General features: G+C 38.3%; 1 protein-coding gene and 1 long non-coding RNA gene across 3 annotated transcripts; one reads left to right on the forward strand and one right to left on the reverse strand.

The window, feature by feature from the left end:
- Positions 1–11,963: 11,963 nt before the first annotated feature.
- On the reverse strand, positions 11,964–14,566 carry LOC133738003 (uncharacterized). 2 transcript variants are annotated; one of them, XR_009859925.1, is made up of 5 exons: positions 14,414–14,566; positions 14,211–14,300; positions 13,989–14,037; positions 13,396–13,884; positions 11,964–13,297 (listed from the first exon to the last, which is right to left on the reverse strand). It is a non-coding gene; the product is annotated as an uncharacterized LOC133738003 (long non-coding RNA). The 2 variants fall into 2 exon arrangements; XR_009859924.1 differs by having other exon boundaries at positions 11,964–13,884.
- Positions 14,567–15,483: 917 nt separating this feature from the next.
- LOC133724997 (receptor-like serine/threonine-protein kinase At4g25390) lies at positions 15,484–18,000 on the forward strand. The gene is given in 2 exon segments (XM_062151979.1): positions 15,484–15,872; positions 15,874–18,000. Coding segments are annotated over 2 exon segments (1,905 nt in total). The 5' UTR covers positions 15,484–15,689; the 3' UTR covers positions 17,596–18,000.
- Positions 18,001–20,809: the final 2,809 nt, after the last annotated feature.

Below are 20,809 nucleotides of genomic sequence, written 5' to 3' on the forward strand. Positions count from 1 at the left end.
AAACTGTGAAGATATTGCTATGTCATTGCTTGTTGCTAATGCCACCGGTGCACCTCCGATTTGGGTGAAAGGTAGGTTTTGCATTTCCTTTTCTTGACATTTATATATCTGCAAATTAATTTGGATGTAAGACTCAGTCTTTGTGTTGATGTCCAAATGACTATAGTTAGATTGTCTTTTGGCAGAAATAAGGCTATTGCTCTCTCTATATAAACTGAAACAATTAGATTTTTTCTTTTTGGAGATATTGAAAATGAAATAATAACTTATGACTTGTGAACCACTCTAATGAATAAACCTATACAATAGCTTGTCCAATGCATATTCAGACACCCCAAATTGAGTGAAGCCATCACTAACTTTGGTTGCTAACTTGCTATTGATCTGGCCTCTGTGTGAAACCTTTTACTTGTTTGAAAACTTCTTCACTCATTTGTAAAACTTACCTTTACCTGTAATTGTAAAGAAATCAGAACAGAAACGAAGTTTGTCTTACTGAACGAAATGATGTTTTCAATAGAATAACACCAAATATCAAGTCAAAATATTGCAGAGCGTTGCATTGTTCATGTCCACCGTGACAGATAAAACAGAGAGATAACAAGTCAAATGTTAAAACTTAAACGAGCATCAATTGTATATACTCTTGAGGTATGATATGGTAATATATACTCTACTTGAGCATCAATTTATTTAAGGATATCTGTTTTTGGAAGTTGCTTAGAGATCAGGAATAATAGACAAAAGGCATATTTAATCATATGACTATCGATTCCTAAGTTGTTACTCAAATTGTCATCAAATTAACTGCACATTGGATAAGGGAGCATCTGTTACTGCAAACTTAAGTAGATGATTTGAAGTGTATTACAATTATATGAATATCAGAGGCATGGTCTGGACCTTTAATGTGTGTTGTATGGTTGTTTAGCAGTAATTGCTTCTCTTTACATTTTCCCTCACTTTATGTACCTATGTTGAGCAAGCAATGATGTTCTGAGTATTAGTTGTAGTTCGCATAAAGTAAATGATACTGAGGCTAGTTTTAGTTGTATGTTCACATACAATTTTGCAAAGAGGAAGTAATAATCAGCAAATATATAGTGTTTTTTCACAATAATATTGGGATCTGTTCTTGGCCCAACTGAACTGTGCCATTGTAATCTTGAGCTTTTGGTGCTAAGTTCATGTCTCATTTTGCCCCTCTAGCAAATTTGATGTTTATGTTGGGGACACAAACTATGCAGGGAAGATGTACGAGCTTGGATCTTCAGGAATTAGCGGTCTGAAAAGGTACAGCAAGAGTCGCAACAAGTGCCTCAATGATCTCATCTCCCTCTTCAGAAGAATTCCCCTTGTACAAACTAACGTTAAAGCTGTCGATGCCAGGTTTGAATGGTTCTGGTAGTTTCAGTTCTGTAACTTGCCTTCTTTCCACCTTGTAGTTTAGTACATGTATATGCTCTTTTGAGACAAGGATGATATCTCTACAGTAAAGATTTGGTCCTATAGATTATCTTCCAAAATTCATTTGTTTAACCTTTAAGTGCCTTCAAAACCAATCATTAAGAGAGGTTTTCGACACAGAAAGTACCGTCCATTTCTTGCTGCAAAAGCAATAGAAATGGTTCATGATCCATGAATCTAAAACTACTAAACATGACAAAACTGGATGAGGAGTATGCCCCAGCTAGCCACATGGAAACTTCGTGGCACATGTGAAACTCTTTGTTTGGTTTTTGAGCAATGACCGAAGGTTGTGGTCGAAAACTACGTTGTATAATATTTTTCTAAGATTCTTACACATAGATTTTATTGGTCAGGCTGTTTTAGAACTATATATTCCCCATCTTCCTCCATTAAATATCTAATTCCTCTGGATTATATAATCTGTGTTCTTACTTACTGATTTGTGTTTTGTGGGAAAGTAATCAAACTATTTGATCTACAACCTGTAAAATCGAATCTAATAATAGAAGTAGAAACTGTGTTTTCCACACGTGGAATCTGATTAGTTAGTTGAACATGATGTTTGACTTGGTTTATTCTCACCCAGTTTCTCTGATGCAGACACAGTGTTTTTTTAATTAGCATTAAATGACAATTAATTCAATTCTAAAATCTAAATCATGGTTTAATGGAAAAAAATGGCTGCACGTACGGGAGATTCAGGTCACGTAATGTGAGTAATCGACCGTCTACGTTACTCTGGGCTTGGTTTCCAAATGTTGACTGGAAAATAAAAGGTCAGTGTGAATTAGAAACATATATGCGGCGGCAGAAGGCTTGGCAAGATTGAGTCAAGACCATGCACCTTATTCAAATGAACCATCCTCCTCAATGAGTAAAATAACATATCCTTTTTCATACGGAAAAAAAATTAATAAAGAGGGAAATGATGGAAAATGTCACATTGGAGTGTGAAATGATAAAAAAGTCACCTAGTTTCCCACTTGATAAAAAGGTTCATCATGAATTGTTAGTAATATTAATTTAGTCCTTATTAATAATGAAGTAATATTAAAAAAGGTCAGTTTGTGATATTTTCGTTTCCCATTTTACCCTTAGTATTTAATATACCCAATTTGTGTTTCAATATCAAAACCAGATCGAGAGAATCCTCCCTATGCTACTCCCCTCCACTGCTCTCCGCCTCTGCATTGAACCCCTCGCCGTCTCCGAAGTTGATGTGTTTTTGCACCGATCTTTCTCCGGCTGGAGCCGAGTCGCCGGTGACCACTGGACCTCCATCTCCGACTGGAAAGCGACCTAGAGACGAACTGGAAGGCGACGACAATCATGAAGACGACGGGAGCTGTTGCCGAGATTCGGTGCTTGAGACTCTATCTGTACCTACAACTTCTTCTTCCTCATCGCGAATTTCGTTCTTCTATTCATACAGAGGTCTCTATCTCACACACTCTCTCTCTCTTCTCTCTTCCTCAGTCAACATTTTTAGCAGCTCAGGTGGCAAGAAGAGATCTCTGCAAACCCCGAAATCGAAGTAAGGTACTTCTCGCAGCTAGGGTTTTCGTATATTCCACACCTTAGGCTTTGCTTTATGTCACGCCCTGACTCGAGCTAATCTTATAATCTCGAGTAAGGTGTGAATCACATCTTAATTATAGAACTAAAATCTCTATAATCAAAATGTGACAAAAAAATAAAAAAATAAATCGTGGACTAACAACTAGATAACAAGATCTCAAAATTCCAGCGGAAGCATATATTACATGGTCCTTATCACATAGTACACTAGTACTCATTTTTTATTCCAAACAAACATAACGGAAACACAAGTTTCACAACCCATTGACATTATATACATATCAGAACTTCTTGCCCTAGTATCTTGATTCCATACCTGCAAAATCTGTTAAGGGGTGAGCTCAACCAGCGGCTCAGTAGGGACATAAAAACTTCCTCATGGATAATTGACCAAATATAATACCATCATATATTTCAATTATAACATGCATATCAAACAATGATGCAATCCAACTCCATTTATATACCCATTAATTCATATACCATAATACGCAAGCCTACACGTCCCATACCGTGTACTTTACAGTTTTGCAACTGTGACTTGAATATCCAAACATATAAATTAATCCCCTTACTCAATCAAATCCCCCAAACCCCTTTTGTTAGTCATCTTGTCCGAAACATTGATCTCCAAGCCCAAATCACCCAAATATATCGACAATTATACCGTCGATATTCTAAACCTAATTGTGCACACAGGCTCGCCTGAGCTTGATCCCTACAATGTTCAGACTCAACTACACAAAAGATAATTCCCACAATCACCAAATAACCATAATTTTCCCCCAACTCCTTTACAGTCTATGAATAGCAACCACTATGAAAACATGCACTTACATCGATCAGCGTACATTTAGTACATATAATTCAAATATCATCAAAGAAATCATTCAAAATGATATTAACCAGAATAATATAAACACGAAACACATAAAATCAATATCCAATCATAAAAAGTTTCCCCGAGATCCCCTACCTTATTTCCGACAATCGTGGATGATATGAAATAAAATCAAACCTCCTAGATCGTCAAAAATAATTTCTCCAAATCAGACTTTTCTTTCCACTAATAGAAAGAGCTCGTCAAGACGAATCCGTAGGCGAAAACGGATCCTAAATCGGACTTACGGTTTAGAAGATATGATAAAAACAATTTCTAGAGAGAGAAAATGATAGAGAGAGAAAACTCTCTGAAAATTATGGAGGAACTATAATCTGGTTGGGTCCTATTTATAGGCCTGAATAACCGACGCAATTGGGTCGGTTGTAAAGTGTGAACAAGTGGTTTAACAACATGTGCAAGTTACTAACAGAATTATGACAAGTGTTGGACACGTGTTGGCAAGCAAATCAATAACAAATTCATTGCACTATTGCAGCCACTTGTCAACCTATTAAAGAGACCAGCAGCCACTTTGGCCATGAACCACGATTAGAGCAAGTGCACCTGTAGTCAAGAAAATGCAAAGTCGAGAAGTCAAGAATTCGACCAGTCAAGTTAATATTCACTGCCACTGGACATAGGTTTGCACCCGTTTTTTTCTTTGCCCGGTCAACACTGTTCACTTTTCCACTGTTCATCGTCGTTTTCACTGTTCATTATTACTGTTCACTTTTTTAAACTTTTACCTATATAATCATACATATTAATTATATACCATCAGATCTTCACATCAATTGCAACCAACGGCCAAGATTAATTGACCGTTGGTTTTAAAATTCCAAAAGCCCAATAGATGACTGCCACGTACCTCCCATTGGCGCTACGCGACAAAAATGGCGTCCCTCCCAGCAGCTCAGCGCCACGCGTCATCAAGCTGTCGTCCACTTCCCTCCCTTGGCGCGTCTTCGTTTGCTGAGCTCCTCATCACGTCAGCCACGTGAAGGGCTGGGCTTGTGTGGCATGTCGGCTTGGTCGGGCAAGAAAATAGTCATGGAATTGACTATTTCTTTGGCTGTAGTCATGAAAGGCAAAACCTTGCCCAGTCAAAAAAACTCCGGTGGAAGCATCAGAATCCATCTCAAGGTCATATAGTCAGATTTTTCTTGACTATGCCCAGTCAAGAACTTACCAGTGGACTTGCTCTTAGATCACTGCCAAATGTCTCCTAAGTTAGTAATATTGCAACACGTCACTAAATCTAATTAATTTCCTATAACTTCAAAAAATCATTAAAAATAGCTGGAGGATCCGAAAAATTCATCGAAAAATGCTGTGAACTCGTGGAGACCTCTACTTTCCACTTTCAACCTTAAAAATAAAATTTGACCAATTTCAAAATTCAAATATTTTTCAAGAGCTTTAAAATTAATAAAATCGAAAAAATTTCTCAATAGTAACTTTCGACTTTAAAAATTATAAATTTAAAATTCAGGTCGTCACACTTTAGCTCTTATACTATGCTCTCAATCTCTCTCCAATTTGATTAGCCTCGCTTGAATTTGAGGTTGTGAGTTTTTGAGTTCATATTGTGGCTATGTTGTTGTAGATTCGGTACTGATTTTTGTGTTGTAGTTCATATTGAATGCGTGGATGGTTGGAATTTTCTGTGATTTGAAGAAGTAGGTGTGACTTTTTTGTTTGGTTGGTGAATTTTGTGGAAAGTTAGGAAAATTCTACAAAATGTTAATGTATGACATGCATACAATTGCCTTAAAAGTGGTAATTTGAGTCCTCAAAATAGTAATATTAGTCCTCAAAGTGGTAACATGAGTCCTTAAAGTGGTAAATTTTCTCAGTTACCACATGAGTCCTCAAAATAGTAATATTAGTCCTCAAAGTGGTAACATAAGTCCTTAAAGTGGTAAATTTTCTTAGTTTACCATATGAGTCCTCAAAATAGTAATATTAGTCCTCAAAGTGGTAACATGAGTCCTTAAAGTGGTAAAAATAGTTGATGTATGAGAAATGTTAACATACCATAGCTTTACCCGGAAAGTTAAGGAGCAATGTTGGTGGGAAATTGAGGGGAATTTGGTTTAGGGATTGGATTCAAGAGCTTGAGGTGTGTGAAAATGCCAAGAGGGCGAAGGAGAATGATACAATTCAGTAAATTGTACTCGTTTTCGTGTATTCTGTCTTCTTTCGAAGATGTTCATGCCAAAATTGGGGATAGGGGGTACTCTAGGGTTGTGTACTGTAATGATCCCGATAATTCCGAGGCGCTGCAGTTGATATTCATGGCACATTATAAATTAGTGCCAAAAACTTAGAGGGGAAATTAGGTCTCAAGTTTATAATTTTTTGTGTATTCAAGCTGTGGTGCAACATTTGATGTGTTGCAGGCTTTGAATGCTTGAGGAAATTATTGTTGTAGTTCATGTTTCGATGGGTTGATTTGTGATAGGAATAGGTTATGTTAGTTTTGATCTGTTCTTGCTCTGCTAATAGTTAAAGTGAGCTGGTTGATAAAGCTTCCCAAAAGGCCAGCGGGACCATTGTATTTGTTCTGATTGGTAGGCTCTCTGAAGTAAGAAGGTAGGATTCAAATTACTACTGGGTAACTGTTCACATCTCTTTCTATCGTTGGGTTTCCTTGTTATTTCAATGATGATCCTTCTCCTTAATTTCTGCACTAGTAGTACATAGCTTATAGTTGATCAATTAGTTTCTTAATGTTATGGAAGATGCTGTAGGAGTTTTATTTTTGCTTTGTGAACACTACTATAGTTTCTAATTCCCTTTTCTGATGAAATTATAGTTTTTTTTTTATCTATCATAATTAAATTGTTAATTTGTTTCCCTATAATAAATTTAATGAGCTAATTTGTGTCTGCAGGTGTCTGTTTGAGTCCAGGAACTCTGGCAACTCAAGAGCTCAAAATCCATGTCACATTCATGGTATGTTAAATAAGTTTGTATACATGAAAAGGTTTCTTCTTTCAAGTATCTGGGTATTCTGATGAATGAATAATTTTATTAGTTAGGGTGGGGAGAGATTTTGTCAAGTAATAAAAAACTCAGGAGGATCTAATATTTCTTGCATTTTTGGATGGTTTGCAGTAGTAATGCAAAGAGTCAAACCTAACTGCTCAGTAACCTAATCTTTTATAAAAATAAGTAAACTACGTTTGCTCTTTCTGGTTTCCTCATCATATGGCCTGGTGATGCAATTTAGCTCCTTTTGGCAGTTTTTACTGTTGACCACAAAAAATCACAATCCGCACCAAATTTTATATGCTTTTATGCCATTGTACGTGCTAAGTAGAATCTAAAGTTTACTTTTGTAATGATGATATCTATGACATCAGTCTCTTTTGGGTTATAGTATATTTCCATTTCTCGGCGGTAGAGTGTTTTTCCATTTGAGTTAAATTGGCTCGCTTGAATTGGATGTTTAGGATTGAAGGAAGACCTCCAGTTATTACGAAGACATGTTCTGAGAAGATCACATTTGATATAAAGCTTGAGAAGTTTGACGCGGCGGCAAAGATCAAAATCATAAAGGAGGGTAGGACTTTCACTGTTTGGAAGTAGAGGACGCTAAAGACTTGGTTTAAAAAGCTCATGTTGTGCTGAAGAAGGGTGCGACCAAAGAGGTGGCAGGCCTATTGTTGACAAGCTCAAGAAGTTGGGTGCTATACTGCTATGTGGTATTGAAATGAAATCAATTGTCTTTTCTTTTACTCTTTTTTTTTTTTTTAGGTTCATGTAAAATAGTGATCAATAAGTCTAATGATAAATGGAGTGATTCTTTATTTCATTCAGTTAGGAGTTAGGAGTTGGGACTCCTTTTGTTTTTATGTTAATTGGAAATTGGCTTTTGAATGAATTATACAGTGCATGCCTAACGTTTCAGAGGTTAGGATAGTTCCTAAATGTTCCCTTTAATTGTATTTTTTTGGGTCCATTTCCACGTGATTCACCCTTGTTCTTACTGTATGCTTTTTATGCAACTAGTGGGAAAAGATTATTCTCAGAAACTTGTTATAGCCATGCTTGTTGATGGGTTTTTGTGGGTTCAAAAACCGACACGAGGTATATGTTCAAAAACCTACGTTGCATGTCACTGACTATGACATTGACAATAACCTGGCTAGTGACATATCCAGTAACTTGAGATTAACAGTGACTTGGCCAGTAACATAGCAGGTAACTTGAGGTTAACAATGACTTGGTCAGAGATTGACAATGACATGACCAGTGACTTTGCCAGTGACTTGAGGTTAATAGTGACTTGACAGTTACTTGGTCAGTGACATGTGTATAACCTTACAAACTGTAACCTGACCAGTAACTTGGCCAATGACATAACTAGTGCCTTGAGGTTAACAGTGACCTGGCCAATAACCTTACAAACTAAGGACCTGGCCTAGCCAATGACGTGTATAACAGTTACTTGGTCAGTGACTTGACAGTTACTTGGTCAATGACATGTGTATAACCTTACAAACTGTAACCTGACCAGTAACTTGGCCAATGACATAACCAGTGCCTTGAGGTTAACAATGACCTGGTCAATAACCTTACAAACTAAGGACTTGACCTAGACAATGACGTGTATAACAGTTACTTGGTCAGTGACTTGACAGTTACTTGGTCAGTGACTTGGTCAGTGACATGTGTATAACCTTACAAACTGTAACCTGACTAGTAACTTGGCCAATGACATAACCAGTGCCTTGAGGTTAACAGTGACATGGCCAATAACTTGGGGTTAACAGTGAATTTACCAGTGACTTGAGGTTAACAGTGACATGGCAAGGGATTGACAGTGACATGGTCAATGAGTTAGTGAGGTCACTGGCCAAGTCACTGTTAACCTAAAGTCACTGTTAATCACATGTCACTAACTAAGTAACTAACCATGTCACTGATCATGTAACTGTCAATCTGTCACGCCCCTGATTTTTAACAAAATTAAAAATCGATATATAACCCCATAATTATACATGCGTGAACGTTCAGCCATCAATACCAAATACCTGGAAAACTTTTTCTCTTTATACAACATACATATTGATGCCCTGAACCCACTATGTCAATATTGACCCGCCCACAGAGTCATATATTACATAAGCTTACGAATTAAATTGTCAACAACAAGATAAAACGTAAAAGCTCCTCAGAGTTTACTACAAAGCGGAAGTCATAACAATGGCAAAGCCAATCAAATTTGCTTCCTACCAGTTCTGCTGCCAACAAGCTACCTCAGCTTCAGCCACGATTACCCTGACCTGCAGGATTAACCCCTACACCGTTTGAATAGTGCACCGGGTTGTCACACAACAAACCCGGTAAGCTTTTGCAAGCCCGTATGAGTAACTCAAAACAACTCACACCAAATCATGGGATAAAAGCCCGCACAACTCACGCCAAACACGAGGAAAACCTTTCGACTCGAGAATAAGGAAAACATACCATGCTTCCCAAAACAATAGTCTTTTCCCAAAAGGAAATCACAAAAGTCACACAGTGGCAAAATCATATAAATCGTTAACCTAACAATTCAAATATGATAAATCGATCCAACCTGGATAAAACACATCAAAACGGTCCAACCTGGACAAACACATACGCACATCAATCATACCTATTGTTAACCTAACAAATAGCATATGATTCCTTTAGTCCAACCTGGACAAAACACATTAAATCGGTCCAACCTGGACAAAACACGCCAAATCAGTCCAACTTGGACAAAACACGCCAAATCGGTCCAACCTGGACAAAATACATCAAATCAATCCAACCTGGACAAAATACATATCAACCATATCTATCGTTAACCTAACAAATAGAATATGATTCTTAGTCCAACCTGGACAAAATACATCAAATCGGTCCAACCTGGACAAAACACATCAAATCGGTCCAACCTGGACAAAATACATATCAACCATATCTATCGTTAACCTAACAAATAGAATATGATTCTTAGTCCAACCTGGACAAAATACGTACCCAGGAGTCGTAAGTAACCTACTTAGATCCATGAAGTACCATAGCAGACAGACTAGAGCTCTAACTGAATATATCGTAACCTGTCACCTCGACCAAGGTTCAACCTTACGATATACACTGCCTGAGGATGCAACCTGCAACCCCGGATCCTTAGGCCAACCTGACCCTCAGATCAAAACATTAAATGAGTCACACTGGACCCCAAACGTTAAATCAACCAAAAGGAGAAATCACAACCTGTGACTCTCACATCCTCGGACCACCGGTCGTCAGATCAAAACGTTAAATCAACCAAAAGGAGAAATCACAACCTATGACTCTCAATTCCTCAAACACTTTTCAAAACAATAGAAATACCATTTCCCACCATTTGTTTTCCGAAAAGCCACAACCCAAAACAATAAAACACATCAATTCATGCATATTGTTTTCATCAATCCACAACCCACCAAAACATGAATACATATGTATATATATATATCTCATAATATATATATGTACACACATAGTCATCCACTCAGAAATGCTACTAATATCATCTATAGTTCATTTCGAAAGCTAATCAAAATCAACCAATTTAAATCCGTTCATAATTGAACCTTGTGAGATTACTCACCTTGAAACTCCCGCTCCGTCTTCAATACAGAACAAAGCAGCCAAACCACAAAACAACGGTCCAAGAATACTTCCCAAGTACCTTAGAACAAACCAGACCGATTGAAACCCTAGAATTTCAATTCCAAAATTCGACCTCCACGAGTTGAATCGATGCAAGCCACTTTGTGGGAAGCATCAACGTCCTCCAAGCTCCAAAAGCCCTCAAGAATCACCGGCAAAGGTGGCCGGAATCTCCGACTCCGATCAAGGCGATTTGCAGCTCCACCGTGCGACTTCTCGGCCTTGTTGCGTCGTGCACAGGTCTACCCACACAGTGAAACTTCACAGGGTGCTAGATGGGAGTGAGGCGAAGAGATAGGGACAAGAATCTCGTCGATTGGTGGCCGGAGGAGGGAGAACGAGCTCGGTGAAGATGGCTGCTCGGGAGAGAGGAGAGAGAAAAATCCTTCCCAAAATGGAAATCTGATTTTTTGAATAATTTTCCGGAAAAATCCCATATATACCAAAATGGAAACTTTTTCCGACGGCCATAACTTCCTCATACGAACTCCAATTTCCACGTTCCACATATCCACGAACTCCTATCAACGCGCTCTACAACTTTCCTGAAGGAAGTTTTCGGAGAATCTCAACGTATCAAAAGTCAACCTTGAACCCCCCTTAAATCCACACTTTTCGAATACAAATTCATCCGAAACACTTCCGCTCCGTCCACGAGCCACGAAACCATCCAATAACCAAAATTTAAATTCCGGAAAATCCTTGGAAAATAAATACGAATTTCCGGGGCATTACACAATCGCATGTCACTTGCCAACTCATTGTCAATCACATGTTACTGGCTATTTTACTGTTATACACATGTCGATGACTTGAGGTTAACAATAACTTGGCTAGTGACATAGCTCGTGGCATAACCAGTAACTTGGTCAGAAATTGAGAGTGACATGATCAATTCAGAAGATGCCTAAAACTTGAATTGCTGCAAAAGGTCCATAAAAATAATGTTTCATTAAGTCAATCAATGTTAACCTCAAGTCACCAGCAAAGTCACAGATCATGTAACTGTCAACCTCTGGCCAAGTCACTGTTAATTTGGTCAACTCAAGTAAGTGACACGGCCAGGTCACTGTTAATCTTAAGTCACTGGCTTTGTCACAGTCATGAACATGTCACTGACCAAGTTACTGTCCATGTCACTGATCATGTAACTGTCAATCACATATCACTTGCCAACTCATTGTCAATCACATGTTACTGGCTATGTTACTGTTATTTGTAATATTCATGATCAGCACTTTCTATTGAATGTTCTCATGGGTAAGGTTGACTATACAGAGAATCTTTAAAAAGAAAACTACAAGAACTAATGAGCTCCATTTGAAAAGACCAATTATGTTCTGGCATAGAATTAGCGCCTTTTGTTATTAAAACATCAATGGCGCGAGCAATTGTATATCTTGGTAGCGAGTACAAATTGAAAGTTCAGAGAAACCAAACAGAAGAATACATAATTAACAATCCAAGTTTCATTTCAAATGTGCTTAGAGTATCAAGAACCCTGAGATCCCCATCCTTATCAGCCAGGCACCTTGTACGATCCTCTATAGCGACCCACATCTTCACCCATTACACATACAGTGGGATCCCTAGCCATCTCTTCTTCTAATTCTTCTCATAAGGCTTCAAAAAGAAGAAGTTCGTGCCTGGAAAAAGAATGCATAACTTATTAGTTTTATCCTCAGTAAATTTCAGAGGAACCATATCACCATGAATCAAGGCCAAAGAAATATCTTTTATGATACTGGGCATAGTTTTATGTAGACGCATATCTGTTTGGCATACATAATATTAGTTTAACTTATAAGCTACTCATCAATCTCACAACAAACATTACAGCATGCCACAGTGACAATTCAGGTGGTAAAAATGCGTGGTAATGCTTACAAGCAAATTCAATGGAAAGGGGAAAACAAAAGTAAGGCAGTAAACTCAATCATGAATACAATACATATCTAAAAGTATAAAGTCAACTTGAAAATTATCAATACAATACATGAATATAGCAATGTATATCTTCACGCAACTTAAAAAAATGATCAGCTTAGCATACTAAGTAGTATACTAACTAGGAAATACAACTACAATGTGATATTAGCTTACATACAGTAGTATTTTACTATTAGAGTTACCATTTGTCCTCTAATACCTGATTCTAACTATCAATTCACTTTGATTAAGCAAGTCCATGAAACCCCCAACTTAAGCTTTTAATTCAATAAATTTATTTTACACTGAAAGTTTCAGACACTACACTGAAAATAGCACTCAGATGTAAATTCTATCTCAATGCTACTCTAGAAATCATACAACCATAGATTCTTAACATTGACTACCACACAGTTACCATCTCCAAAACCTGTGATCTCAAAACTATATCAGAATCAAATTTAGAAAAAACAACATAAGCATAACAGTAAAAAGCTAAAAACTTCACATAGACATACACAGGAGCAGCAGCTTTTGTCTACACATAAACCAACAAGTAATAAAAAATAAAAAAAATAAAAATTCAGAACTCAATCCACTACAAATAACAAAATCAAATCAATAGCAACAAAGAAAACTAAACTCCAAAGATATAGAGTTGAAAAGATGATTACCGCAACAACATTGGGGTATAGTTTCCACACCCAAGAATTTACCTCCAAATGCATTTAGAAACCACTGAAGCAAATAAAGAAAAACTTACCATGATGACCGAAAGCTAGATGCAACTGTACCTTTAAAATGAAGCATTCAGCATAAAATCTATTCAGAGCTACCTGGAGTTTGAAAAGCCTGTGCAGCTTCAAATCCCTTATGTAGATGCTCGTAAATTGTCATTGTCAGAATCCCTGTTAAATCAATACAGTCCACTAGATGCATAATTGTATATGTATATATAGATGTTGGTAATACAAGATAATTTATTAAAGCCATTGACTTCTTCCACTACTGCACAACATTTTTCTCCTATTTCAATGAATGCATCCTCTTGAAAATGATGTACAAAACTTCTTAATAACCTTGAGGTCAAGAAGTACAACTTCCGACTTCCGAGGTCTTCAATTTGAATTCTTTTTGCAGCCAGCATTAGTGTACTGCCAAGTAATGACAGCTCCAAAAAATGCAAACTATCATTATACATAACCAAAAATACATGATGAATGAAGACTTAAAAATTTCCAATTAAGTTTCACCTAGACATACGCTCGGCTAAATCACCGTGTCTTTTCTAAGCATTCGACGCTGCCACTACAAAGCATTCGACGCTGCCAAGTACAGAAAAAGCTTCAGACATTTGGAAGAAGGCACAAAACACACCTAGTAAACACAAAGCGAAGATAAATATAGCACGAAAAGAGATTGATTTTACATCTAGATCGTGTTGCCTCTAGCCGAATATCTTCCTCCTGCATATAGTTCTGTTACAAGCAACACAAAAACTAAGTACTCTAAAATTATCAAAATACATTAAGCCATTGTGGTTATAACAAATACCCACAGAATACCAGTATCAACAAGATCACAATAACACATTTCAGACTACGAAGCACAAAAACACATTCAAAGCAATAATAAAAGTAAGAATTGTTACCAGTTCTCCCATTAATCCATAGGAACGTCCACTTGGCGATTCAAATTGCTGCATTATTCAACATGGATTGTACTCCTCAGTCCATAACAACTGAGATTTGCAGCGATACAAAAGCAATGATCGATAAATTGACATATGAATCAAATTGAAAACAGTCGGAAAATTTGTGAACGAAAACAATTAATTATGACTGAGAAACTGACCATGCGAACGGATTCGCCGAGATAAGAGATTTTTCTGGACCTCCAGCGCAGCAAACCGTCTGTCCTCGTCGGACATGACTGGCTCCGATCTCAGAGAGAGAAAGAGATAGAGAGAGAGAGAGATTTTGGTAAAGGGTCAGACGGGCTTAGGTAACTAGAAGGGGAGATAGAGCTAACGGTGGCAATTTTTGTAATTTTTGTTATTTTTAGTGTCAGGTTGTTAAGGGGTGACCTTAATTATCATGGGGAGATTTGTGTGTCCTGGATTATAATAAGACACTTCAAAATGACCTCTTTTATTATTGGCCCTTAATAAAGTCATTACTGTTGAAAGAGACGGATAATTAAGTTACTATCGATGAAGGAAATGAAAGAGAAATTTTGTAGTTTAATTAAAATTAGAAAATGACTTCGATTGGGGTTTTTTAACTTGGCGAATCATAAGTTTGGAGAAATTTTTTAGTGCTGTCACATATGCCACGTGGAGTGACAGGAGCACTAAAAAAGTTCTCATAAGTTTGGTGCTTGTTTTGAACGTTCATTGAATTAGTGTATGAATAGAAAAGGTCACATTCATCTTTTTTTAAGAAAGTATTAAGATAATTGAATTGAAAATGTTGAGTAAGGAAGGAGTACTATCTTATGGGGAATTGGCAATTTAAGTATGAGAATAAATTAGTCAAACCTAACCCAATGAAACCAAGGACTTGGAGGTCCAGTGTTTGTTTGGCACTCTCCTATTATAATGACATAATTATATAGGTCTTATTTCCTTCCATTCTTTTTTCTCTTTTTTTTCCACTTCTTTATTTTTACTTTTTTAGACCACCAAACAAATAAAAAGGAAAGGAATTTTTTTTTTCATGCTTATTACATCAACCCACAAATTTAAAAACTTAGAGCGACTATTTTACCAAAGAAAAAAGAAAAGCGAAATTACAGTCATTTTCTTTTAATCCGAAGCAAAAAGCTATACTAGACAGGCGCCAAATTGCCGTATACAAACTGGAAAGTGAAAAAGAAAAAACGTAAAAGAAAACCAATAAATCCCCAAAAATAAAAACTTACCAAAAGCACGCCAATTCATTCAGTCCTTCACGGCACAAAACGAACCAGCTGAACAACTCACCTTCTTCTTCTTCTTCTTCCTCTGAAAAAACCCACCATTAACAAAGACTCAACCTTTTAAAACCAACCCACCATTACCAAAGACTCAACCTTTACACCACACCCAACACCCAAAGACTCAACCTTTATGTAGTTTCCTCACCTCACGATGCGCCCAATCACCCAATCCCCGTCACCCTCATCTCCCAAGCCACCGCAGCCCCACCGCACCCACCTCCTCGTCCCACTCGTCGGCGCCGCCACCACCGCCGCCTTCTCCCTCCTCCTCTTCCTCCTCGTCTGCTTCCGCAAAATCACCCGCAAACGCACCGCCCCCGAAGCCGACTCCAAGCCCCCCCCACCGCTTCTCCTACTCCCTCCTCCGACGCGCCACCGACTCCTTCTCCCCCACGCGCCGCCTCGGCCAGGGCGGCTCCGGCTCCGTATTCTTCGGAAGGCTCCCCCACACCCGGCAGGACGTCGCCGTCAAGCTCATGGACTCCGGGTCCCTCCAGGGCGAGCGCGAGTTCCAGAACGAGCTCTTCTTCGCCTCCATGCTCGACTCCCGACACGTCATCTCGGTCCTCGGGTTCTCCTCCGATCGGAAACGGCGCCGTATGCTGCTGGTTTACGAGTTCATGAGCAACGGGAACTTGCAGGACGCGCTGCTGCACCGGAAGTGCCCGGAGCTGATGGAGTGGAAGAAGAGGTTTTCGATTATGGTGGATGTAGCTAAAGGCCTTTGCTACCTTCATGGATTGGACCCGCCGGTTGTTCACGGTGACGTCAAGCCGAGTAATGTGCTGCTGGACGGGAGCTTCAATGTGAAGATTGCCGATTTCGGGCTGGCGAGGCTAAAGTCGGAAATTCAGGTTGTGATTGGGGAGGATGTGAAGAAGAGTGAGGGTGTGGTGGTGAAGAAGGAGGAGCTTGAAGACTGTGGCTCTGTGGTTGAGGAAACCGAGAGCGTTAGTGTTGCCACTGCAGGGTTTGAGGATTCGAATTTGGGAGTTGATCAGTCGCCGGAGAGTTTAGTGATCATGCTGCCTGTTTCGCCGGAGACTCGGGTGACGGCGTCACCACCGGAGGAGAATGTGGATAAGGAGGGGGGAGAGAAGCCGAGTGTGAATAAGGATTGGTGGATGAGACAGGAGAATGGGAGTGGTGTGAAGGACTATGTGATGGAGTGGATTGGGAATGAGATTGGGAATGAGAGGCCCACGGCTGCTTCGAGTAGTGAAATGGTGGGGAGGTCGGAGAGGAAGAAGAATAAGAAGAGGAATAGGAAGAGATTGGATTGGTGGATGTCGATGGAGGAGAGTGGGAAAGTTTCGAGCAAGGAGAAGAGGAGGCCTGCCAGGGAATGGTGGAAGGAGGAGTATTGTAAGGAGCTGACAAAGAAGAAAAAGAAGAAGGATAAGAAGCAGAGTAAAGGAATGAGCTTTGATGAGAATGAGAGTGACTGGTGGCCACACGACGATGAATTGTATGCTGAGACCAGGAAGAAGAAGAAGAGTAGGAGCAGGAGTTGGGGGAGTATGAGTAGTATTGATTGGTGGTTGGATGGAATTCGCCGTAATGCTAGTAATAATTCTGCTAGTGGGGAAATTCCTAAAAGCTGTGGCATGAGTAGTACGCCAAGTATGAGAGGAACTGTATGTTATGTTGCCCCCGAATATGGTTTTGGTGGTGATCCTTCAGAATTATGTGATGTTTATAGTTTTGGGGTGTTGTTGTTGGTTGTTATAGCCGGAAGGCGCCCACTTCAGGTAACAAATTCGCCTCTGTCAGAGTTCCAGAGAGCGAATTTGTTGTCTTGGGCACGCCATCTTGCTCGTGCTGGAAAGCTTATTGATCTTGTTGATAAGTCCATTCAGGGTCTGGAGCAAGAACAAGCTCTCCTTTGCATCACTGTGGCATTAGTTTGTTTGCAAAAGATACCTGCTAGCCGGCCTTCAATGAAAGTGGTTGTGGGGATGCTGACTGGTGAGTTAGAACCACCCAAATTACCACCGGAGTTAACCACGTCAGCTCAGTCACGGTTCTCACACAAGTCCCATAGAAAGGTCCGGTGAGTTTCTAATGTACGCTTTTAGTTTTTCGTCAAAATTAGGTGGTATACTGCTGTAGATCATTGTTACGTCATCTTTGTGGATGATTTGTGTATCCAAAGGAGGAAAAGGAAATAGATTTTCTAATTTGTATAATGAACTGATCATTTGAACATAAATCAGTTGCTCTTTCTTTACTGGTATGGCCTACAAATCCAGAATATATCTGAGCTTCCTATATAACAATAACTTGAGGTAAAAATGTGAGCACTGTTACCTGATCCTATTCTTATTGCACTGACTTTGAGGCAGGTTAACTTTGCTTTTTTTATCTGGTCCATACTTTTTAGCTTAGTCATTTGAATCAGTGTTCTAGATATCGAACTAGAACTTGCTTAATCAAGTTCTTTTAGTTGACCCCTTCCACCTAAAGGAAAAGAAAAGCAAAAAAGAAAGCAACTTGCTTTTCATCATTTGAAATTTTTGGTGTAATCATCATTTGAAATTTTTGGCCAGGGTAGTTGTTTAGTTCCTATCTCGAGTTTTGTGGAGGTTAATTGACTGTGCTTTTCATATTTAAGACATTTTTGACCCTTTCAAGGGAAAGTAAAATGTAGACTATAATGTATTAGTAAAGGTTATACATATTGAATTTGGGACGAAGTGCATATAGATTCTCCGCTGGCTGGTGCCATTATGTAGTCTGCACAAGTACTTGAGATGATCCAGTAAACAGGTATTTTTCTTTGGTTGTTCCATCATTTGTGCAGAAAAGGGCATGACATGACTTGTGGAGAGGATTTAGTGGTGCTATTTTGTGCTTTTATTATCTACCAAAATGAAAGAATTGTTCTTGAGTAGCTTGGTAGTAGTGTCATGGGTGTGGAACCAGTGAGCAATATATATGATTTCTTCAAAAGTAGAGATGATCACATCCCAGACCAGTTTCGGGTTCGAAGATTCATATGAGATCTGAGAGTTGTCGGCAGAAATGCATATATTCTATTCAAGTGTTTTCAGAACAATTTTCCATCACTTAAAAATCACTTCTCACACAGGATTTTTTTTTTTTTTTTTTTTTTTTTTTTTTTTACCAATCTGAATAATTTTTAGCAAAAGGAACACGAAAACTAGAGGGGGAAGAAGATTGATGGTCGATTCGGGTCAATAACAGACAAAATCTATTGCACAAAATGAAAATGAAGCCAGAGAAAAGGAAGAAAGAAGCAGAGAATGAATGCAGAAGAACAAAAACAAGGAGACCCAGAAAACCACACTCCCCGAATTTCTGAAATTTCAAACCGCCATCTTTGCAGATCATCATCCTCACCTTCTCTCTCACCTTTTCCATCCCATTTTCAATTAATTTTGAAATTCCATCCGGAAGCCCAGAACCCAACGTCGAATTTCATTCTCGAAGAGTGGAGGTGGGTTTCATTTTTGATTTTGGGTTTTTGGGGGAGCCCTGAGAAGAAAAGGAACTAAACGGAGTAGACAAATAGCGATGACGAAAGAATAGGAGATAACGGGAAACAATACATTTCGGTGATGTGGCTTTGTATTGACCATTGGATAATGTAGATGGCTGTGATATTATGAAATTCACAAAACTGCGTGGGCTCCTCACTTTAGAGGAGCCGGCATATTTCCAGACTTGTTCTCCATAATGAAAATAACACTTTAGAGGAGCCGGCATATTTCCAGACTTGATGGAAATAGGAGAATGGAGAAAAGGAAAATAGAAGAACAACTTTGAAATCACTTCCAGGATATAACAAAGTTTGGAATCTGCAATTAGCAAAATCGAATAATTCTCTTAGAAACTACTAGAAGGAAATTGTATGGTTATAAGAGAAGAATAGGGAGAAGAGAGAAGTCAATTGCAGAATGATTTGATGATTGAAACTGGTGGCATGTACTGCTCTTTATATAGAGATCAAGAGGTGCCAAAGGCACCCTTTGAATATAAACATAATTGTTCAATATAAAAGTATGTACCTCTTCATAATTTTATCTTGTCTTTTCACTATAATTATAAATCTGATTATATATATAATACTAGCTTCACAGGTGCAGACTTCATGAATAAGATTCACTATCAATAAACACAACGGAATTAGTCAATTATCATGGAGTCGACATGAATGACAAATACAAAAACCTGATCTTGATTTATATTAAGGTGCTTAAATTCCTATAGCACAACTTGACATGCATGAATGACATATACAAAAGAGAAAAATGCACCATCAGTGCCTCAACTCTTGTGCACCGGCCAAGTTGATACCCAGACTCTCAGTGCTACCAATGTGATACCTGAACCTATATTTCGCTATCGATGAGATACTTGAAGGAATGGATGGATTTCAAAACTTTTTAATTAGTGCGGAATAAGTTTAACAATTAAACTACTAACTAAACATAAAATCCATTCCTTTAACCCATGATCTTGGCTTATTGTGATATGTATATAAACAAAGCATGCATAGTAAGGAAGAACAAAGAGGAAGTTTATGTTCTACTCACCCTTGGAGCGTGATTTTAATCCGATCCAAGTGAACCACCAAAGTTCCTCTCCTTGATCTCTCCTTGTGTGTGTTTCCTCCACCTTGAAGCACCTTGATTTAAGAACTCCTTCTTGTGCTTGTAATCTCCTCCTTGATGTAACAAGTAAAGCCACAAAAATATATGGCCTCTAAGGATCTTCACCAAGTGAATCAAGAGATGAAGAAAGATGAAAAAAAAGAAGAAATTATGCAAGTGTTCTTCTTTCTTTTAATTTCTGAAAAAATGGACCAAGAGAGAACTCTCTTTCTCTCTCTCTCTAATCTGAAAATAATAGTGTGGAGACACACATATTATTATGTCCATGCTTTCACTTTTATATAATAGGAAATAACTCCAATTACTAAAAGAAAAATATTGACTTTCATAAAGCCAATATGTTGGCTGGTCCATACATGTTATTGGGCACTAAAAATGTGTCTTGGGCTTTTATTTAAATCTCATTTAGTGAAGCCCAAGCCCACACCAAGAACCCGACAATCGTTTAGGCCCAATAGGTTCGGTTTTACCCGAAAATCTTAATTATGTCCAAATAATAAATCTAATTAATTATTTGGTCATAACTAACTCTTGTTTAATCTTCTTCATATACAATCTCAATGATCCACTTATATGGTGTGCGATCTCTTAGGTTCTACTTAACAAGGCAGTGAAGTTTATAGAAACCATTCTA

This window comes from Rosa rugosa, chromosome 1 (genome assembly GCF_958449725.1).
Source record: "Rosa rugosa chromosome 1, drRosRugo1.1, whole genome shotgun sequence".
NCBI classification, from domain to species: domain Eukaryota; kingdom Viridiplantae; phylum Streptophyta; class Magnoliopsida; order Rosales; family Rosaceae; genus Rosa; species Rosa rugosa.